General features: G+C 39.4%; 1 protein-coding gene across 1 annotated transcript in view; it reads left to right on the top strand.

Annotated features, from left to right (window-relative positions):
- LOC117950027 (BMP/retinoic acid-inducible neural-specific protein 3-like) overlaps nt 1-23,780 on the top strand; it is a 46,261-nt gene extending 22,481 nt beyond the window's left edge. Inside the window, exons 3-9 of the mRNA XM_034880691.1 lie at nt 6,644-6,834; nt 8,690-8,880; nt 12,837-12,942; nt 13,158-13,394; nt 15,356-15,578; nt 21,492-21,834; nt 22,470-23,780. Coding sequence (XP_034736582.1) covers nt 6,644-6,834; nt 8,690-8,880; nt 12,837-12,942; nt 13,158-13,394; nt 15,356-15,578; nt 21,492-21,834; nt 22,470-23,240 — 2,062 coding nt within the window. The 3' untranslated portion in view covers nt 23,241-23,780. The remainder of the gene's footprint in view (nt 1-6,643; nt 6,835-8,689; nt 8,881-12,836; nt 12,943-13,157; nt 13,395-15,355; nt 15,579-21,491; nt 21,835-22,469) is intronic.
- The last annotated feature ends 516 nt before the right edge of the window (nt 23,781-24,296 follow it).

Here is a 24,296-nt window from a genome sequence, read left to right as displayed (position 1 = left end):
CAATTGTTTTGGGAAGTATTAAGACCACATTGCAGCAAATATGCCCTTGCAAAATATATAGCGGATATAGAGGAATGGAAGACACTTCAGGCTTTGTCCCAGCAATGTCCATCCAGTAAGCCAGACTACTGAAGCATCAATGCTTACATTTCCTGTTGTAGGGGTTCAAGGTGTAGCTCATTTGACCTACTTTACATGCAGTTGGGTGTAGTCCAGTGGTTATTTATCCCTATCCAAAGGGTCACAAGATAAATCCAGGGGGTTGTGAGATGATGAATGGGGTAGAAAAGAAGGAATGTTCTGCTAAAAAAATTTGTATTTATATTTTGGACTTTCTCCAATCTTTGCTTTTCTTGGGAACTGGATGGAGTTTCCCTCTTTGGACCTTAACATTTATTAAAATATGACCAACTGCTGTTTTGTTGCCAAAAAGATTGGCAACCTGTGGTTTAATCTTTAAAAATTGTATGTAAGCGCATACACATGTAGTAATAAGTAACTAGTTAATACAGCAAGGTAAAATTTAAAATATTTCCCACTCAAGTAGAAAGAAACTCAAACAAAATGTACGAGGCACTTGTACTTTACTTAGTTGCTTACTCACGTACTTACTTATTTACTTAGTCACTTACTTACTTACAGCACTTTAGTTAATCTACCTGGTTAGTTTCCACCACTTGCAGATATGATGAACCAGCTAAGAAGAAAATGGGCCTCTTAGAGAATTTAGAAAAAATTCAACAACTGAAACAACTTGTCTATGATTGCATCCAAAGTGTTAAACTGATGAAACTGATGTACCTTGGTGAAAAGGAGCAACAGAAATGATAATAATAATGACTTAGCTGGTTGTAGGGAGGATTGCAGCCCCAAAAGTCAACTCTGTGGTGAAACCCATTTCATTTCCTCCTCTCCCTGCAGGATGAACCATTTGGCCTAGCGAGGGGTTTAATATAAGACGGGGTAGCTTATCACCTTTAACGATAACTGAAGAAATGAAAGACAGCAGGGATTTGCGACTCTTTCTGTACCTGTTTTCTACCTCCCCCCTCCCTCTCGCACCCCCTCCCTGTGTATTCCTCTTCTTGCACAGAACGTGCTTCGGCAAGCTGGAAAGCACAACTCAAGAGACACAGTGTCCCATTTGAAGAGGTCATTTATTTGTATGGCAAGAAATGAGGTGAAGATTAATAGCTACACTAGATATATCTGAGCAAGAGATTAGTCAAAAGGCTTTGTCTGAATACAACAGTGTCAGCAAAAAGGTCATTGGATACCACATATCCATTTAAAATCATTATGTTTACCTACGGTTTCTGCTTAACATTGTTCGAATCAGTGTCTTGGTTCGTGATTACATAACAGAAATTGGAATTAATATGTTATGTTATTATTATCTATTGCAGATCCTTGCCACCAGCTTAACTAACTTGTGTGTGCAGCAGTTTAAATTCGAAGCAGTATCATTCAAACATCTGGGTGTTTGAGCTTTCCTCATTACTCCTGGTTTAATGTGATATATACCCTTTCAAAAGGCCACACTCCCTCCATCCATCACCAGCAGCCAAGGTTGCTCAACCCGTTCTGATTACAGCAGTCAAGCTTTTATTTTGGAGAGAGAAAAGAGCAACATTTGACTGATAGAACGATGCAGTTTACATAAATTCACTGACTGTTTATTTTCTTGTCACACAATGTAATCCAACAAAAATATTGCTCCAGTATAGACGATTAATCATGTTCATTTCTACTTGGCTCTGTGGTTTGATACCCATGTAGAATGGGCTATTTTGGTAGCTTTCTAAAAAAGTTTCAGAATGTAGCCATTCAAAAAACTTTTTAAACAAACAGAGTGATTTCTTAAAAGGCAAACAGCTCTCTGCCATCTGCCTTTCCCGTTCCTTTCTTCTGATATAAGCGTGATTATGTGAGTAAATTGGGGGCAGTGCCAGGCCGATAGGAAAAATTGGCACCGTACTTTTGTAGCCTCCCTGAGAATATTTCAAAGTAATCACAACCGATCTGCTATAATTACAGTTGTGATATCTGTCCGTGACTTCATAACTGTCTCTTTATACATTCAGTGCCATGCAGATTTGCAATGGAGGGAAAATGGTTGCAAAAATAAATACATTCTCCCCTATGGCATAATATCAGACTTGTACTTTTTTAAACATCAAATATAGTTACGGTCTTCAAACTGAGTTTTTGTTTTTGCACATACAATTAGTTCTAGTTACAGATGCTGAAACAGGTTATTTCTCTGTAGGTGGGTTGCTTAGCTAATTTTCTTCTGCATCATGATTTCACATTAGTACCAACCCACACATAAATTCGCTGCCTTTATCTACATTTGAGTTATTCTTACTTTCTCAAAATGTTGATGAAACATTGAAGGAACCCTGCTGCTCCTCTAATTATGTTCTTAATGTAGATGAGGGCTCATTTCCTCTAATAACACAAGCTTTTATTAAAAAAATAATGCCTACTAGATACATAAGTGAACTGTTTTTAGGAGTAAAATAAACTAAAAGAATTAGATAGCAACCCTTGGGTTTGTATGTCATTTAACCCTCTAAAAGGCAATGCCAGTGTTGCCTTATAAGCCTTAACCAACATTGGTATTTATTCTCCATTTAATCAGGGAGTCTCTTTTAATAAAGTGCTTAAACTTTATATGTAATATCCCAAACAACAGGTATTCTGTCAAGGTGCAGCACTAAAAATTTTATTGGTGAATTAAGCAAAAATTGAGATACGTAGAAAACATTTCTACAGGTAAAGACAGGTATGAAATCATATTTTAGGGCGTTCAAGCCCAAAGCAGAGCTACGGATTTGGAATTCCTGAGCTAAATGCCCACTTCTGAGAGCATATTTTTCAGTAAAGCAAGCTAGTTTGACCTTGCATTTTTGATCTTGTGCTGCCTTAGTCATAAAGAGTTTTGCCATTGGTTATTTTATCCAATATGTTATGACAGCAGGTTAGCCATGGTCAGAGTACAACTTGGAGCTTTGTCTGCTCGGGGCGAGTGGAAGCACTCTCGTCGAAAATAGTTCATTGAATTTTTCTGTGGGAGGTACTGAGCTTGACGACCTGGCATTGCAGTTTACTGGGTACATGTGCAGACTAATGCGTGGTTTGAAGCTTTGTAGCCATATCCACACGGTATAAAATATCTGTCTGAAATATTGTGTTTTATAAAGAGCACTGCCTTTACAAGTTTAATGGCTATGTCACTTTAAATGTTTTGTTTAAGAGATGTTATGGTTCCCGGTAAGCTCTCCGTCAGTCTGTTGTTTAGCTATGCAAGTGCCATAGAACGTTGTTTTTTCAATTGGTCCAGACTGACTTATATCTCAACAACTATCGGATAGATTGCTCTTGATTTTGGTACAGACATGCATGGTCACAAGATGATAAATCATAATCCTACATCCCCTGATCTTTACTGTAGTGTCATCAGCAGGAGGTCAAGGTTTTAACTTCTCCTATGACATTTTTCAATCATTTCATTTTCCTCCAGCACCACCTTGAGTTTGACACTTGACTGTAGGGTGGATTTACATGAAATTTGGAACATTATTTTGACCAGAGAGTATTAATTAATGGTTTACCATGTAAATGCTGCGATCAATCTTGTTCATTATCAAATTGACAAATAAGTATTATTATTTTTAAGCAAACTAAACTGGATTATATTAAGATTCTAAAATAGTAGTTCAGTTTAATTGTTTCAGATGACTTATTTGACTTTGTAGAGCTATTCAGATGAAGCATGCCATGCTCACCTCTTTCCTGCTAAGCCAATATTAACCTAATATTATCAGCCTAAAATACCTACTGCTGTGCCAAATGTCAGACAAACAAAACCCCCAAAAATGAATGAATAATTGGAATTCATAGCATGCTTTCTCTGTTGAGCTGAGTGTGTAAGTGCAAGTCAGCAGTACACAAATGTATGAGTGAAGGACACTTCCCATAGACATGTTCCACTCTTCCTTGAAGTTTTTGGTAGTAGAATAACTTTGTGTATGAGTCAAAACATTGTTAAGTGAAACATCAGTTCAAATAACTTTTCCTTGAGCAAACGTTTTGCAAAAAATAAGAGAGAGAATATGTTCAGGGTGCCAAGTTGGTCTTTACTGACTGAACATCCGTATCCTTCCGTTCCTAAGTGTTGCGCTACTCAGCTATCCAGCAAGCTTACAACCATCAGGCTAGGAAGAACAAAGAACGTGGATGCAAGAGATCTTCATTCCTTTTCCTTCATTGGTCTGGTCAGACCATGACAATCATCCTTAAACACGTTGACCACTTCCCTTACCTTAGCAACCTCCTCTCCTCAGAAGCTGACATTGACTCTGAAATCAATCATCGCCTAAGCTGTCCCAGTGATGCATACACCAAACTTAGGAAGACACACAAAACTCCTGGTCTACAAATCTTTGGTCCTCCCCACCCTGGTGTGTGGGTGTGAGTCATGGGCAACCTACAGAAGGCACCTGACAGCCCTAAAAAAACATCATCCAAGACACTTAAGGAAGATTCTGAGGATCAACAGGGAGGACAGATGTACCAACATCAATGGACTGGCCATGTTATTCACATGTCAAACACTTGTCTCCCCAATCAGATTATTTACACCTGGTCCAAGAAAACGCTTCAAGATCAGCCTAAAGAAGTGGAAAATTCTGGTAAGCAACTGGGAGCAGATCGTTTTGGACAGGCTTTGCTGGAAGATAACTGTCCAGGAAGTAGCTTTGTGTCATGAAATGGAACTCCGCTGTGTTGCAGAGACAAAGTGACAGCACCGCAAGGAAAAAGAGAAATATGCTCCTCTACCACTCACCACCTCCACTTTCCCTTGCCCACACTGCACCGACATATATGGATCACACATTGGCCTGTACAGCCGATCTAAAGACCCACTAGAAGACAACCCAAAGGGATAGGACAGTCATATTTGTTTTGAATGTCTACCGATGAAGATGATGTGTTAATGCAATAACTAGTGCTGTCAAAATATGTAATCGTGATTTATTACGTTAACGTCATAGTTAAGTCACAATCAATTACACATTTTTATGTATTCTGAATGTCCCTTAATTTCCTTTTGTCCCATTATTTTATTTCTCATTTTAATGCTCTTATCAACATGGAAAAATGGATCAGTTCGCTTTGTGCAAAAGTTTTTTTTTTTTTTTATTGAAAACAACATTGTCATGTCTTGTCAATGGAACCATTTGAAAACTTTTTAAAAAGTGAACTTCCATTCAGAATCTTATGTGCATTCATTTTGGCGTCTCGCACTTGCCATCCACTCAAAACGTCACGTTACTACTCTTTGGCCGGCTCGCAAGCCCAAACAAGTGTGTGCAACGTGCCTGTTGTTTTGCTTCCGGTCTACCTAGATCAGGTGTGGTGTTGTAGTTTTTCTAACGTTACTAGTTGTTGCAACAACATGTGAAAAAACTACGTTTGCTAGGCCAAAAAGAACTTTAATCTCACGATTAAAAATGTACGCCGTTGATGGGTTTGCGTTAACGCTGTTAATAACATGTTTAACTGACAGCACTAGTAATAACGCTTTCAAATATGTGATGCAATCAATTATGAACATGTCATATCAATGAGATTCATACAAGCCCAGCAAATAAAATAAGTGGTGCTTTTACTGCTTTCATTTTTATGGCATTTTTGCAACCACTGTGTTTCTCTCTCATTACATTATGTATTTTCTTTTTGAGCAATGGAACTATTTCTTGTACCACCTTGTACTTTATTCATTTCGATTTATATCTCTGTCATGATAGACTATTAAGGAAAGCATCTGTCAGCTGTACAGAAGGAGAACATTTCCGTTCCAGGTGACAATCAAGGTTTCAAATATTACCAGTTTTTGTTCTGGATGTTTTTTTTCTTTTCTTCTGTCTTCTCACTAGCTTTCTCTCTTTTCTCATTTTCTCTTTCTTTCTCTCTCCATCAATTCACTGTAACCTTGGTTCAGGCTGTATCACCATGGTTGAGGGACTCTTCCCATTGCAAAAGCAGAGAATGACAATGAATTAATATCACTACTTTGTCTTTCTCCTTTTCACTGTCTCTCTCTTCTAGTCATTTATTCTGCTTACCTAAGCAAATTATGTACCTAAATGATGTCGCTACAGTATAAGAAGCAGAGAAGGAGAAATTGCCCTCTGCAGGCTCACCCCTCTACCTTAGTAGTACTAGGGCTGCCATAATGACTATCTTCATTCTGAATGAATTGTTTGATTATTGTTGACTCATCAATGAATAATTTAGTTTATACAATTTAAAAAAAAATCTGCGAAATTCAAAAATGTCAAGAGCTCAAGGCAATGTTTTTAAATTGCTTGTTTAATTCAACCAACGGTCCAAACTGAAAGATATTCAGATTACTGTCATATCAAGTAAGACAAACCACATTAAGGCAGTCAATGTAAGGCATTTCTTTGGTAAACACTTTACTTGATAAGTTAGTTGTTTAAATGTGTATGACGTTTCTGTTAAAAGACTTAAAAATCAACTTATTTAATTATTCCTTAACACACTGTTAACCAAACTCCACACTTAATACAATGTATACTCATACTTGTTGTTTTGTTTTGTTTTTTCCAAGGGAGTTTGGGAGATGGAAGGTGAACAACTTGGCAGTGGAAAGGAGAGATTTCTTGGCGTCTTCGTTACCTCTGACTCCTGAGTTCATCAGGAACATCCGACTGCTGGGCCGCAGGCCCACCACCCAGATGATTACTGACAATCTGATCAGGAAGTATGGGACTCACTTCCTGTTGTCAGCTACACTGGGAGGTAAACAAATAAACTGTTAAGCTTAAACACATATAGGTAGATTACATTGTTTTAGTATCTTTATGTTAACTAATTAAAGCCTTGGAATAAATTGGCCAAACAGACTCCACCAGTATTTAGTCTGTTTACAAAGCCATGCACCCTTTCACTTTTTGCATACTAGCTCACCATGTATGAAACTGAGGCAGATAAAAAAATCAACGTGATCACCAGAACAATGGGTTCTTCATTTCAGGCAGACGTGGACAAAAGAGGTCCCCTCATTGTTAGTGAGCAACCCTGAATGTATCTGGATGAAAATGATGTTGTCGCTGGCAGATTGTATCATCTGTTGCCAGTTTAATAATTTAGAGTAATTGTTGAAAACTGTCCTTTTGTTATGTTTCAATTGACTTTAAAATTACAACCCAAAGATGATGATCAGGCTAACTGAATACAGCCAGTATGCAAATAAGGTGGAAGACACAGACATTAAGGAGAAGTAGTGTTGTATTACAATGTTGTAGTATGAGGAAAAATGTGCTTTTAGGAATTACTTCCCTCCCAGATGATATAGGCTATAGTTAAGTATACAAGTTGTGTTGATAAAAGCTCTTAGAGTTTGCTCCCCTAGGCGTTGCATATGGAAAACAGATGGACATGGCCCAATAACTCAGTCATAGTAAGTAACTGAATAACACATCAGCAAAATAATATGCCACTGGCAGCACAGATATTGCTCTTCTGAGATGTATTTTATGAATACATGTAAAAGCCTGTGTATTGTAAACCCGCCACTCCTCGTCACAGTCACCCCATTTTTGGTTTTTGGCAGTGTGATGAATGGACGAGCATTAATGTTCCTCTGAGTGAAGAAAAAAAGGGGAAAAAAATATTTTTAAATGCAAGATAGGACCAGGCCAGTCTTGCAAAGCCGATTTGCTTTTACAGAGCAACACTTGTCAATTATTTCAGACCTTACTCCTGGCTTAGAAAAGGTCACTGTTGTGAGTGGCTGCATATAATGCAAACCTATCAGCTGCCTGAGCTGATGCAGCTCCTGACTCTGGCTCCCGGCCAGCACTTAGTCATATGAAGAGAAGAGAATGAGGAGTTTGACTTGGCTTGTTGCCAGAGATATGCCTCTGTGGTTCTGAATGGATTGCCTCTGTGTTGAGAAACATATGGACTTAATGAAATTAATAAATAGATTGTGGTATTAAGAGGGTGCCCTTCAGCAGCTGAGGAAGAAAAGGCAGTGGGCAGGAAATGGCCCTGAAGCATTAACACTGCATTATGATGAGGAATATGATGTGCAGTGTCTTGGGGACTCTTAAGCAATGAGTGTGCGGCACCTTGGCCCCTATACTTATGAAGTGCTGATTGCTGTGATAGGAGACTACTGGTACAGGATGATGTGGCTTATCCTAATTGTGGTCAAGTGTCTTTGTACCGCGGAGGCTCCTGCATGGCGGCCCCTGTGCTTTTGAAAGTATGTTTAATTGTTGATTATTTGGAATATATTGAAAACAACAAAAGTTGTTGTCAGCTGCTGTGAAAACAGTGGCAACCACAGACATTTAAAACTCATTTACAGAAAGTCAGTGAAAAGGCCTGAGATATAATTGTTGGCCCGCGTTTTGATTTACAAGTGATTTGCTAGAAGAGTAGCACATTAACACATCAGTGATGAGAGCAAAAGGTAGTAACACACTCCAAAAATCCCTTAAACACTTAAGATTATTAACTCTTTGATTTTCTGTCAGAGTAACACACCACAGTCCTTTGAGAAGTTCTTAATAATAAAAGATGATGTGCACATACTTAAAAAAAATCAAACTAGCATTTTGTTTTTAAATTGTATGTTTTTGTGCAGGAGAAGAGGCCTTAACGATATTTGTGGACAAGAGGAAACTGAGTAAGAAAGCAGAGGTGAGCGATTACTCGGGTAACTCCTCCACTGTGACTCTGGAAGCTCTGCACCAGCTGGCTGCCTCCTATTTCATCGACAGGGAGAGCACTCTGCGCAAGCTGCACCACATCCAGATCGCCTCCACTGCCATCAAGGTAATGCCCTCGTTTCTCTACTGTTGATTTCTTAGGGCACATTCACAGACTGATGCATTGGTTACTAAAGAGTCAATCGTCTTTAAATCAGCCCAAATGACATAGGCTAGCTGACAATATAAGATTGTAAAAAGCTAGAAGGCTGGTAGTCTTTGTGGATTACCGTCTCTCCTACTTCTTTGGCAACGTTTTGTTGCTTTTGTTCCTACAGTATCTTCTCTCATATTTGTACAATAAAAAGTCTGCATATTGTTTTCCTGCGTTTATGCAGATAATACCAATCCAATCTGAGATCACTTACTTACGTAAAACACCTAGACTGAATCAAATTACTAAATTAGGCAAAATTAGTTTTGCAACATTTTGTACTACTTGGACACAACATTTGTATCTAATAAAGCAGAGTACAATTTTGCAAATTATATTATAGAAAATGTTCTACAGCTACGGGGGGGGGCATATTTTCTTTGGCAGCAGAGACCCCAAAGAAGAAAAACCTCCCGCAAAAAATGTGTATCTTGTTTCTCTTTTATCCTTTGATATTTAGTAGCAGACTGGCTTTGATTGTAAAGATGAGCATGCACAAAATCTCAATACATAATTGGTGGGTTGAAGGATTTACGTCTCACTGCCAACTGGAGCTGCTAACGTGGGAAGCTGCCCAGAGAAGCATTTACGACACTTCTCTTCTTTGAAAAAGAGAGCAAAACACAGTTACCATAGCTGGAAGTTATACAGTATGCTATTCTGTCCTAAACTAACTACAGTATATCAGAAGCACGTTGAACTTGAAATATGTTCTCAGGGCAGCATTGCATCTAACTGGTTCTCTTTGCCGTCCAATCGGTGACAGCAGGAGGCGGGATGTGGGAGATTCCAATAAATGATGCCTTTGGCATTGTCAAATTAGTAAATAACAATTTATGGAGAACAACTGTGGTACAGGAAGTTAGTGTTGAGACAATCGAAAGATTCAAGAGACCATTTTTGGTTTTTTCTCTGATAACAAAATTTCAATGTAATTCCTAACAGCTCATAAATAAACAGCATATGTTAAATATAAAAGCTCAAAATGTAATAAGAAAGACATACAAGAAGTATCAGTAAGACATACAAGAAGTCTTAGTAAGATAAATGGTATAAAAGATGACTACTAAACCAATAAAGTGAGTCTTTAATAGGTTTAAGATTATGCAAACTCTCTGTGTACATATTCATCTCTACAGTGCACACAGTGGAAAACAATCCCAGATTCCAAGGTCTTTCTCAAATTTCTCTGCGCCTTCCAGGTCTCATTTGCAGAGTAAAAAAAAAATTACTGTGGTATAATACAATTCAAAACCGGTGATGAAAATACAGTGGAGGCTGATAGTTTTTATCAGCCTGCTTGTGATGAGATGTGAACTTTAGCCTCTGTGAACACATCCAGTCTGGAGGAAGCTCCGTGATGAACACATATGGTGAAGGGAAGATAAATGAGTCTTGTGAAACATAGTGTCCAGACAGGTTTCTGCCTCCGGTTGTCACCTCAAGGCAGAATATGGGGTTAATGAGGCTACATAGCAGAGGATGAGCCCCTTCTCTGCCTTTTTTCATTCCTCAGAACACAGCATCAGCCTGCTTAAAGTGTTGCTTTTCTCTGCCGTAGATGAACATGAATCAGACTCCCTGTACTGATATCAAAGCTCTGTCCTCTCACTACATTGTGTTCAGCAGGGGTTCTTTTGCAGCCAAGGTGGGCGCATCAGAGGTTCAGCAGCGGATGCCTTTTTTTCTGTAGCTATAGAGGGGAATAGAAAAAGAGAGAGTGTGTGCTTTCATGCTCTAAAGGCAGTCATCTGGCGTAACTGACAGGTAGGAAGTGGAAAGAGGAGAGATTCACCTCCGTCACTGGTAGAAAATGAGTCAAAGGAGCGACACATTCCTCCACGCTCGTGCGTCATTTCCACAGGGCATTGACCCATGCAGCCGCGGAACATATAACTAACCACTCCTCTGTATGAATTTGAAATTGAACAAGTTGAGGAATGAATGAGAAAGGGCTGGTGAGACAAGGGACCCCCCCCTTCTTTTTCCTCCATTTAAAGGGGAAATTGAGGCACATTTTGGAGGAAAGGCATGCCATGTTGTGGTGTGCTTGGGATTGGCTGTGGTAATTTGGGCTCTCTTGAAGAAGTCACGGCCCGGAGCAGAGTCTGTGATCAGGTGGGCTTGTTTGTAGTAATAATGAGTAATAACCACAGTTGTTCAAGAGCATCTGGGAATATTTTTGTTACCCTTTGAGAATTCCGCAGACTGAATCGTTGACGATATCCCCACTCCGCCATATTTGCCAGTGTGTCTGCACACGGTGAGGACACAGCAGGAATCTCTGGTTTCATATTTCATTTTTTGGTAGAGAAATAGCCTACATTTTTGCGTTCCCAGTCTCGAGCGATTGCTGTTTGGACTATCACGGAGTAGATAGACGGCTAACTTCCTTGTGTACTCCATGATCACACTCAAACCACTCTTTATTTTAACAGCATATCCATGGCATGAGGACACCAAATAGTAAAATAAAAAAACTGCCACAGCAATACATTTCAGACAAAACTTCCCACATATTACTCAAAATCTAGTACACTTTAAAACTTTTTTAAGAACACATTTTAAGATCTACAGCAAGATGTATTTCTCAAGAGCTGGCGGGGACAAAACTAGAGCTAAAAGGAGCACAAGTTACTTGTAATTCAAAAACCTTGGCTCCATGTGGCAATGACTGAAACTTTCCTCTTCCTGTGCTTGTCTTGCTCTGACTCTTCTGTTGACATGAATCAGTGAAATATTTTGTATGCACTGTAGCACCTGGACTAAAAGTTCACATCATGTCATAATAAATACTTAATACAATACAAAATGAAAATGTACAAAGGAAATGTGCAAATCTTTCACAAAGCTCCTGGTTTTACTTCATTCCTAGAACCATGTACCAAGATACAGGTGGCCAATAATGTCCGATTAAGTATTTTTAATATACCAGAATGTATCTCTTAGTGAATAGCAGCTGCTATGCAAAACGGAAATTGAATGCTCTGCTCATCATTCAATGCTTTGCCATATGGCATATCATATGGCATATCAAATAATTCCTCATAAGGATTGAATGTGCATGTGGGTTGTATCTCATTTCCTCAAATTCATATCAGCATTAAAATCCCTCACAAGGGAAACAAGGGATTTATAATGTGATATGGATATTATTGTTGAGGAATTGCTCTCAAATGATCTTCATTTTCCTTTTTTCATTCACACAGCATATTTATTCTACCTTTCACAAACCCCTTACTTCTGGATTAGGCTTTTGATTAAAAAGCCATGTAGTGAGTTTTCACTTCCCTGCAGCACCGGCCTCAGATGAGTTCCCAAGCCCATCAGCCCTCCATGATTGTGTTACTGATCGACTGACCCTCATTGTCTCGCCTCATCCATCTGTCACTTTACACCAACTGTCCACTGACAAGCCTGACCAGGACAAATTGCTGAACAAAATATGGTGTCCTGCAACCACAAAGAGAGAAAAATGAGAATCAGTTAAATGCTCTCCACCGTGTCAGAGCAACCAAAAGGAGAGCGCTGGAACAAGATCTCTTCTTGCAAATGAAGTGAAAAAGGGCTGGTTTGTGGCAAAGGTCAATCGGTATGTCTTCAATCAGTCTTTAGATAAAAAAAGAAACGTGTACCATTCTTGCAGATAAATGAGTGTAGCAAAGCACTCTTTTAGCAAATTAGAGGAATCTAAATGAGTTTACACCAGTTTTCCATTTCTTTCCCATTCTCAAGTACAATGGATTATGTAGAAACTACTTCCTTTGAACAGAACAGAGAAGGCAATTTATGGCATGTTTTTTTCTTGTGCCTTTAAAATGGAGGCTGTCGAGGATTTATAAATGAGCTTTTTATTTGTTGTTACCCAGGTGACAGAGACCCGAACAGGTCCTCTTGGATGCAGTAACTATGACAACCTCGACTCTGTTAGCTCCGTGCTGGTTCAGAGCTCTGAAAATAAAGTCCAGCTGCAAGGTTTGTCTGAATTTTTACCACTCTGTTGTGATTGTCATGATCTGTTTTAGAGATTCAACATTATCCTGAATATGCAGTTTGGCATACAAACATTTAGATTTATAGATTGAAGGTAAGTTATTAGCTCAGCCAGCAATATATCGCCACTGCACTCCCACTGTCACTCCCCAAGTTCACAGTTTGATGATGATACTAAACCTAGCTTGAATTTATAGGCTTGCAGGTGATCCTCCCAGACTACTTGAGAGAAAGCTTTGTGCAGGCTGCTCTCAGCTACATAGCCTGTAATGGAGAGGGGGATTTTGTCTGCAAGGACAACGAATGCTGGTGCCATTGTGACCCCAAGTTCCCAGAGTGCAACTGTCCCTATATGGACATCCAAGCCATGGAAGAGAGCCTGGAGAGGATCACAGAGACATGGGGGATGCAGTATAAAGAGTTTGAAGAATCGGGTAAGCAATCCCTTTTGGAAAATAATGAATTTTTGCTTCCTTTTACATTGCATGCTTCATCCAAAATCTAACTTTTAGAAAATAAATAATTCATATGAGAGGGAGTGAGGATGAATTCAAGTGTTTTATCTGCACCGTTAAATCTGAGTGAGGTTCCTATGTGTATGTTCCTCCCTGTTCTATGATTTATAGGTGAGCTTTAATAGCTAGGTTGTGAATCCTAGGTCCTGGAACACTATCTGTATAAAGGAAATTAACAGTGCAACAGGACCGAATATAAAAATAATCAACAGCTTTCGCTCAGGCAGTTTACAATATGTATAGAGCAGATTAATCAGCTATAAAGCCATTTATTGCCTGTCCAGTTTTTCATATCACCAGGGAAACAGAGTTTGAGCTAAAGCTTTTAGCATAATGTTTGGGTATTTTTGATGTGCTCGGTCACCCTGCATGGTCATTATTACTCAGGTGAAATCAAAATGGCTGTCTTTTTTCCACTCCTTAGATCTGGCTGAAATATCCCTAAGTGCAATTACTTTCAAAGTTTATGTTTTAATAGCTGGGTGGGAAGTAAGGGCATGAGCGTGCCCAGAATACAGACGTGCCCAAGGATCATGAATGTGTCCTTCAGTGAGGGAGATCATAGATTTGTAGCTGGCTTTTTAATCTACAGTCAAAGATGCCACGAAGTGGTCTAACCACTGAAAAGCACGAAGATCAAGAAGTGACTTCTCCTGAGTAACAATACTTACATTAACCTTGAACCAACCTTGGTGACAAAACATAACAGACATAACAGAATCAGAAATCCAAAACAGTTACTCATTGTTTCATGCAGGACTTTCAGTACTATAGCTCAATGTTACAATGTGTGGCTTTACAATATGGTCCATGTTTAATTTAGCAGTGGATAAAGAATTGATAAATGGGAAAAAATGTTACAAAAGTCATATTTTTGACTCAATTAAAATATCTGAGAAAAAAAATGGTGCAATTTAAAAGAAGCAACTTGGATGAAGGAGCTTCATCTTTAAGGGAATACATTTGATGGTCATGCTAGATTGCAGTAGTAATACTGCATCAGAGATTCTATATTTTGCATTTTTAAACAACATACAGTATATACCTGAAACAATTAAGACCTGTAGTCAAAGCCTATTGCTTTCTGCTACAAGTGGACTCTCTCATGTCTTTTATCATCTTTAGTGTCATTCCGGAAACTTTTGGTTTCCTTTTCGCTTCACTGAACATAATGAAACATGTTTGAGCTGACTTTTCAAAGCACCACCTGCCAGATGCTGTCTCAATTCAAGATTCTCCAACATGTATATTTCTAGCCTGAATAGAAGATGCAGCCAAGGTCTGTCAAATTTCAAAGGCTCCTGCAAATGCAACTAAGAAATACAGCCATCTTCCGCCTAAAACTGGAGGCTCCAACTGGTGCATCCTCTGTTTCATAGCACCCCACAATCCAATGTGCACTGGTCAATTGTTGAATGCAGTGTTGAGACCTGTTGAGTCGTAAAGTCAGAAAATATCACATGGGCACAATGTATTTATGACGTATTTCAGGCGGTTACCATTGACTGTTAAATATATTATATGAAAGCAAGACATTTATGATGGAGTCCAAACATGAACTCAGAATGTGTTCTTGTTAGCTTGTTAGACAAGACATTTAAGGCAAAAAAAAAACCAATTTAGGCCACAAAGATATACTGTTAACAATGTACACTATTTGCTAGTGGTCCATTATGTTGCACTAAAGTGGTACAACTCATATTGTAGAATTATAATATCAATAGACCAACATTTGCCATGGTAATATTTAATGTTGCCTGCATTAATGAGGATAGCATCTTGGAAATAACCATGCCAGGATGCTGTATTGCTGTACGGATGATGAAATGTGAAACGATTTGATTTCCCCATGTACTTATGTGTCTTTTCTGCGGTTATAGATGAATTCAAGGTATTCTTTGCAAGGCTGCCCCAAAACATTTTCCTGAACGTGTCAAGCATCCAGCACTTGTGGTCGATGGACAACTTGTTCCAGTTGCGATATGAGCAGCTGGAGAACAGCATGCGGCTCCTCTCCAAACGAGCCCAGAGAGTGATCTTCAAGCTCTTCGGTCTCAGTAAAAGATGTCACCGACAGCCCCAAGTCCGCCTACCACGGGAACGGTGAGCACAACTTCTGAAACACCTATCTCTTTATCTTAGCTATGTATATTTGATTTTTTTATTTTTTTTAACAATTGGACAAAGCTTTTATCTGTTTTAACTTTGATTCTGAGTTAAACAAATCTGTCTTTTCTTTTATTGTAGTTCTGTTTGTAAATTCTTTCCTTTCTGTTGGATGTATACCCCCAGGAAGGTTGGTGGCATTTTTTGCCCAAATCTGCAGTACATCGAGATACAGTCTGCTACTCTCTCTGTAGACTAATCATGTCGGTTGAAGTAAACCAGCTGCCATTTCTGTGCTGGCATTGCATTTGGATGGCCTCGCAATACCTCTTTAATATATGTATAGGATTAATTTGTATCTCTTTTGTACAGCTTTTGCCAATGCATTGGGTGCATCCTGCTAAATGTGGAAATGCAGTGATAAACAAGACATCAGCCAGACATCTAGTGTAAAAGAAAGTTTCAACCAAAAGCAGTTCATTTTTGAAAGGCACGTCTTTTCATCTTGCAGATCACCATAAATGACCTTACCTGGCTCACTTTGCTTTTATCAGCTGCTCCAAACTTCAACTTGAGAAATCCACAAGCCCTCCCTCCATTAAAACTTTATTGGGCTTTAGGAAATCTTCATGAAATCTTCATTTCATTTGCTTTTGTCTCCAGGAAATCCCTTTAAAACCACATTCCCTGCATTGGTTTCATGGCGGCAAATGAAAAAACAATTCCACTTTTACAATTGTAAATCTTTCACATGATCAAAGATTCAGAGATTCATCATGTGTGGTCAGGGGTCAGTGTAGGGAACTAAAATGATGTGCTCAATAATATCAATACTGCCCTCAAGGAAACAGTAAAAGAAAATAAGTTTGCATAAAAAGGTTGGACTTTTTATACAACCTACGTTCCACTCAGATCTCTTCCGTGACTTTTTCAATGTTATTACAACATCATGTGCCTTCAGCCTTTGCTGCTGAGAGAGTATAGTCATTTTTTATTATGCCACCAAGATGTCACTTGTCAGTAAAACAAATACAAATAGACCATTTTAAGTGTATGACCAATGGTGGCGAGGACAGTTTTTGAATTTAAGACTGATGTTTTATGTCTGGATAAAATTCACATTCACTCGAGCTACCTTCCTCCATCAGAGGAGCTGATTGCCGAAGTGATGAATCCAACCATTACTGTCAGTCACAGTGCTCGGATCGACTGAGCTTAAAAAGTAATGGTGGCGATGCTAGAGAGCACAACACATAAATCAACCGGCAGATTAATCTATACAGTACATTCTGTTCAATGTCCAGTCTCTCTATCTCTATCTCTCTCTCTGTCGATTTCTTTTTCTATTCCTTCTTTTCTGTTTCATTCCTGATCTGTGTCGTCCTCTCCACCACAATGCCATAACACACATTAATCACTGATCTATGCAGCTGATATTCCCACCCACTTGCCAAGAAAAGGAGTGGGAGCGTCATCGGCCTCATCCAGTCAGTGTTTATCTATGTTATTACCGCTGCATCTACTATGAAGCTTTCCCTTTCTTTCCTCTCTTCACAGAAGTCTTCATACTCAGTGGAAAGAGATTGAGAATGCGATGTTTGTCAGTTTTGCCTGGGAGAGCAACGAAACCTCTTGAAAAAATCCTCACCCTCTCTTTAACATCCTTTTTGAGGCACTTGAGATAGATAAGAGATATGTGATTGATTTTGCTTCCTGGGGGCTACTTTTTCTCTGCGCTGACAATTATGAGCGAATAAGCCAGTCGAAGCAGAAGTCAGCTTGGCTTTTATTAGCCGGGTAATGATAAGACTGCACAGCATACTTTGTGCTCAAACTTTAGCCATTAGGCATAATGATGCACATTGTCATTCAAGGGATGTTTTCTGTACTTCTGCTTTAATCAGCTCAGTAAATGCCTTTCTTGTGCGTAGGCTTCTCCCAAAAAGGATGCTGGATTTTTTTCTCCATGAATGCAAAGTTCTTGAATGCTTCACTGGAGGAGTCATTTCATCTTTGTTTGACTACTAAGAGAGTGTAATTAAGATTTGACTCTAAAAATGTTGAAAAGCTTTTTAATTAACTTGTCAAGGGAGGATTCAGTAGATCAGACCAATTTCATCTTTGCAGGCCTCACGCTGTTTCAATTATATGGATTTATACAGAGGAAAAATGTCAGGAAGGCCTGATTATTGCATATCATCACACTGGCCTTTTCTTCCTTTAAATTCTTTGTATTTATTGCTTTGGCTTTCTTTCTTGATTTAGTTTATATTGGATTATTGACTGGTTTGCCTTTGTTGTTGTAAAGTACCCTTCTTCCTTCTAGTCGCTCTTATTGTGGTATTGCCGTCACTGCTGAAAGGACAATGCTCAAATCGAAAATCCAATCCAATCATAACACCCCTAGTTTATACAGTGGCAAGACCTACAGTGGGGATTGAATGTTTGTGCACCCCAGGTAAAAATTTGTATTAATGTGCATAAAGTAGCCAAGAAAAGATGGAAACATTTACAAAAGGCATCACATGACAGATTAGACATTTTTATAATTTGTCACAAAAAAAGTTACATTTATTTCCATCATTTACACTTTCAAAATAGCAGAAAACTAAAAAATGGCATCTGCAAAGGTTTGGTCACCCTGCAGAGGTTATAGCATTCACCGCCCCCTTTGGAAGCTGAGACCTGACAGTGTCATTGATTGTTCTCAATCATCGTCTGGAAAGACCAGGTGATCTCAATCTTAAGTTTTTAAATGCTCAGACTCATCTGACCTTGCCTCAACAATCAGCACCATGGCTTCTTCTAAGCCGTTTAGCAAAACTAAAACTAAAAATAGTTAACGCTCACAAAGCAGGAGAAGGCTATAAGAAGATAGCAAAGCATTTTCAGATGCCAATATCCTCTTTTCGGAATGTAATTAAGAAATGGCCGTCACCAGGAACAGTGGAAGTTAAAGCAAGATCTGGAAGACCAAGAAAAATATCAGACAGGACCACTCGCAGGATTGTGAGAAAAGCAAGTCAAAACTCTCGTTTAACTGCACGATCCATCCAGAAAGACCTGGCAGACACTGGAGTTGTGGTACACCATTCCACTATAAAGAGATACCTGTACAAAAATGGTCTTCATGGAGGAGTCATCAGAAGAAAACCTTTTCTTTGTCCCCACCACAAAAAAATCAGCATTTGAAGTTTGCAAATGTTTGTAAACATATAGACAAGCCTGATGCATTGTGGAAACACGTTCTGGGGACCGATGAGGTTAAAGTAGAACACAGAATTTAATGATAAGAACCTCTGTCCAACTGTTAAGCATGGGTGTGGACCAATCATGCTTTGGGGCTGTTTTGCAGCCAGTGGCATAGTTAGTATTTCACATATAAAAGGAAAAATTAATTCAATAAAATTTCAGCAAATTGACGCTAACTTGATGCCATCTGTGAAAAAGCTCAAGTTAAAGAAAGGATGGCTTCTAAAAATGGATAATGATCCCAAACACACCTCAAAATCCATGGTGGATTACATCATGTAAACTTAAGGTTTTGCCATTGCCTTCACAATCTCCTGACCTCAACATAATTGAAAATCTATGGATAGACCTTAAAAGAGCAGTGCACGACAGACAGCCCAGAAATATTAAAGAACTGGAAGACTTTTGTAAGGAAGAATGGGCGAAGATACCTCAAACAATAATTGAAAGGCTTTTGGCTGGCTACAAGAAGTGTTTCCAAGCTGTGATACTTGCCAAAGGGGGCAGTACAAGGTTTTAACTCTGCAGGGTTCCCTAACGTTTGTAGACGCCTTTTTTTTTTTTAACTTTTTTTGAAAGTGTAAATGATGGAAATAAAATCTAAATCTTTTTGACATATTATACGAATGTCTAATCTGTCATTTGATGCCTTTAGGAGATTTTTTCATCTTTTCTTGGCTTCTTTATGCACATTAATACCCATTTTTACCTGGGGTTCCCAAACTTTAGAGCCCCACTGTATATGGACACCCCTTTTTCACATACATACTGTACGGTTAATTTGGGTTTGTGGCTGCTTGTTTTTGTATTTTAGACAGCATTGTGTTTCCAATGTTGTGATTACTATTTTGGAGACAGACTCAGTAGACAATGCCCAAAGCCATGTCCAAACAATGCCAATGACAATGCAAAAACCTAGGAATTCTTTTTTCCTCCCCATCTGGAGTTGAATTACTTAAAAGTGCCCTGACTTCAACCGCATTCAATACTGTAAGGATGAACTGAAACGCCGACTGTGAACTAGGCATCACCGCCCTACATCAGCATTAGACCTCACTGATGCTCTTGTGGCTAAATGAGAGAAAATCCTTGCAGTCAGGTTCCAAAAGCTTATAGAAATCCTGAAACCAGAAAAATGGAGGCTGATGTTCTAGAAACAGAACTTGAGTGTCCTTTGAATCAATGCCTGAGAGTAGGTTTTATTGGGTTTTTCAAAAAAACTGTATATTTGGCTGATTTAATTTTCAGTTTTGCTAGCTTCTTATAAAAGCGGCACAGAAGTTTGAAGACACTGTGATTTACAGCGGCGGTTTGGACTGAGAGTTGCAGGGAGCAGGAAAGCTGTACATAATCACACCAGGGAACTAACAGTACAGCTGCAGTCTTGTCTTGACGACTGCTTTGCTCTGCTAAAGCTGTCAGAGGTGAAATACCTTGGCCACAGGTAGCGCGTGATGAAAAGGAAGAGCCCTTTCGGATCGTTTCCCATGACCGCTTTTTACATTAGGGGGTTGTAATATGCAAATCAGTGATTTTATGAACACAGACTTGCTTCTGCCAAGCCCACAAAACGATTGGGATACTGAGGAAGGATGCTCCAAATGTAGACCAGCAAACATTTTCAGATTAGGAAAAAGTTTACTACAAAACACCTTTTTTTTTTTCCCCAATGGAAATCCAGTGGTGTATACTGTGCATTCCTTCTCTTGAGCATGCACAGAGGATGAGAGGCATAACAGGATCACAGTCAAGAAAGTGCTACTGACGGAAATCAAATTCCCACATTGGGAATTCATATGTATGTCTGAGAGTCAGTCACCCTACGGCTACAGCGCACTTCAAATATTTCTGTCACAAACAGATGAAAGACAACTTTCTTCCTCTCTTGTGTCTTGCTTTAAGGTATCTTCCATTTCAAACAACAATGTTTATGCTCAACATTCTTCATCAAATTCTTTTATGATGTATGTCTGACATAGCCTGACTTAATAATGAGTTATTTCTTCCATACAATGTTGAAATCATTACCATGCTGGGAATATCCATCTAAAAAAGGTGGATTGTGGATTTACTGTGCTAAGCCAGAAATGTGTAGCTGTGACATCAGAATGCAACTCTAAACATTTTGATGCTTATAAATGCTAGAAGGACTGGAAGAGTGACCTACGTAATTTGGCTGAAAAATTATTTGGATGTCTCTGTTATTAGCAGTATTGCATTGTGTAGTCCAAAATATGCATTGATATACAGTATGATTGAAAAGATGTTGAAATAATGATGTAACTTAAAAAAAAACTCTATCACAGAGGTATTTTGACCTCAACTAAACCATGCTTACTTGTATGCTCTCGGGCCGGTCTACACTCCTTACATTATGCTGATTATGCTTCCAATTTTTAATGAGCAAGCTGTCTTCACACAGAGACAGGTGTCCTGGACCTAATAAAGCAGCTACCTTTTAAACCAGCTCATCCTATAAACACCTTTTAATAACCTCTCTCTCTCTCTCTCTCTCTCTCTCTCTCTCTCTCTCTCTCTCTCTCTCTCTCTCTCTCTCTCTCTCTCTCTCTCTCTCTCTCTCTCTCTCTCTCTCTCTCTCTCTCTCTCTCTCTCTCTCTCTCTCTCTCTCCTCCTGTTGTTCTGCTTTCCTTGGTGCAGGCCTCAGTCCTACTGGCTGAGTCATTTGCAGTCTCTCCTGTATTGCTCAGAGAACAACCAGCTTGGTGCATTCTCTGAGGAGCTCCAAAGCTGCAACTGCCGATACGAACAGAGCCCCTGTCAGCTTCCTCCGCCCTGCTCTGTTGGGGAAGGCTCTGCCTGCGCAGCATGTGCACCAGACAACCACACCCGCTGTGGGAGCTGCAACCCGGGCTTTGTGCTGACGCAGGGGGCCTGCAGGTCCATGGTGGCGGACTCTACGGAGAACTACCTGGGATTCGAGACAGACCTTCAGGATTTGGAGCTGGGCTACCTACTGCAGAGAGCTGACCGCAGGCTAGAGGTATTTTTTTCTCTTAGCCTTTTGCTCAACCATGTCAGCCTGACCGAGCGCTGAGCTGTCTTTCACAGCATTATCCTGGGGAGGATAAACTCACCTATGGGAGCCACCCAGCATTACAATGTCTTGACCTTCTGGCTACTGAGGAACTTCATAGTTTCCTCATGTTTTTTCTTGTATTTGTTGAAAAATATTGTAGATGTCCTGTACATCTAAGGATGCTTATGGTTAATTCATGTTTTAATTAAAATAGAGAATATTATTACACACAACCAATTCAGATTTTTTAGGGATTTGATTTGTAGACAATGATATATGGCGAGCCAGTCATGGTAGAAATTAGACTTACTTTTTCTTTACATTCTTTAACATTACATAAAGGCATTGTTTGAAACATTTTCTGACAAAAACAGTGTTTCTATATTAAACATATAATAAAACAAGTGTCAGATGCCTCAACTTAATACTAGTTTATATAAATAAAAATAAGGGAGCTCTTGTTGACTGTAAGTTGGACAGTGTGTTACCATGTTACCATGCTACATAAAAAGAGATAAAATGGAGTGAGGGTGCTTTACCTTATGCCTATTTTGCGGTAAGTCTTTACATTTTTTGTATAATGTCTGTGTGTCTGATAGGTCCACGCAATCTTCATAAGCAATGACATGCGACTCAACAGCTGGTTTGACCCATCGTGGAGAAAGAGAATGCTGCTGACGCTGAAGAGCAACAAATACAAGTCCAACATGGTCCATATGCTGCTGGGAGTATCCCTCCAGATCTGCCTTACAAAGAACAGCACATTGGAGCCTGTCCTTACTCTATACATCAACCCCTTTGGAGGAAGCCACTCAGAGAGCTGGTACATCCCTGTCAATGAGAATCATTTTCCAGACTGGCAGGCCACCAAACTGGACCTGCCCTTTGAGTGCTTCAATTGGACTCTGACCCTGGGCAACAAGTGGAAGACCTTCTTTGAAACCATTCATATCTACCTTCGGAGCAGGATAAAGACTCAAAGTGGAGTGAATGACAGTACATATTACGAGCCTTTAGAAATTACAGATCCTGCTCGGAACCTGGGCTACATGAAGATCAACAGCATCCAGGTCTTTGGCTACAGCATGCACTTTGACCCAGAGGCAATCCGTGACTTGATTCTCCAGCTGGACTACCCATACACACAAGGGTCCCAGGACACTGCCATGCTTCAGCTCTTGGAAATCCGAGACCGGGTGAACCGGCTGTCACCTCCGGGTCAACCGAGGCTAGACCTGTTTGCCTGTCTTCTCCGGCACCGGCTCAAACTGACTGCCATCGAGGTGGTTCGCATTCATGCCTCCTTACAGGCCTTCAGCTCTAGTCTGCCCAAGTCGATGGATTACGAGACCACCAAGTTGTGCAGTTAACAGCTGCTTGAAGGGATATCTGGACTGTACATGGCCTCAAAGTGAACTCCTGGACATATGAATGATGCCCATTAGTGGAGATGATTACAGTTGTGTCTTTGTGGATTACCAAGCAGTATGGGTAAATCAGGAAAGAACCAGCCGTGGACAGCTAAAGAATGTACTTATCTGGTTGTTTCGGTTTCTGTTTTGTGGCAACTACCTTCGGTTCTATATCATAAAGAATGAGGTGGATCAGCAAGAAAACGCACAACTGTTTGACAAGAAAAAACTCTCCAACAAAAGAATTCTACAGTATATTCAAAAACAGCTACATAAAAGTTGAACCATCCTGTTTCAATATGACTCTGCTCATTTATACTGTAAGTACCAATGCCAAATGAATGGACATTTTATGGTAAAACTGGTACACTGTTTGTTTGTAATTTTTATATGTTCCTTTGCTTCAGTGACAGTGAACTTCCCATGAAGACCAGAATACAGTTGTGTCAGTCAATATTTTGTAGATAAATTGATATTAAAACATCATGTTATAACAGATTCCAGCTGTCGAATATTTTTCTTGAGACATTTAACAAACTTTCCTCTTATTCTAAAATGTTGCAGCCGGCATAAATTAATTAGATGCGGTGATTGTAATGTCCACGCAGTCATGTTCGGATTATTTTTAGTTTTAGTTCCGTGTGTGTGAGCATTTTTTGCTCAATTCAATGAACAACAATTCACCAAGGAAAATCTGTTCCAGGTTTAAACATACCAAAATGTGAAAAGAGTTAAGGAAAGGTTTAGTCTGGCTCAACGGAAGTACATTGCTTGGACAAGGCATTGCATAACAAACAGGATGTTCCTCCTTTCTTGCTGACTCCGCTATGGGTTAGGGTTAGGGGATGTGTTAGGGTTGGGGTTACTGTAGGTTAGGCTTAAAACACAAGGAGGGTACTGGCACAAGGGATGACTGATGGGGGACCCCACTTAAAAATCTCCTTATCCTTAAAATGCCAACCAATCTTACGTGTAGCCATGTTTTCCAGTCTTCTGTGTGATGAAAATTGTATT

The sequence above is a fragment of the Etheostoma cragini genome, chromosome 9 (assembly GCF_013103735.1).
Source record: "Etheostoma cragini isolate CJK2018 chromosome 9, CSU_Ecrag_1.0, whole genome shotgun sequence".
In the NCBI taxonomy this organism is placed as follows: domain Eukaryota; kingdom Metazoa; phylum Chordata; class Actinopteri; order Perciformes; family Percidae; genus Etheostoma; species Etheostoma cragini.
This window is presented reverse-complemented; position numbering and strand designations above follow the sequence as displayed.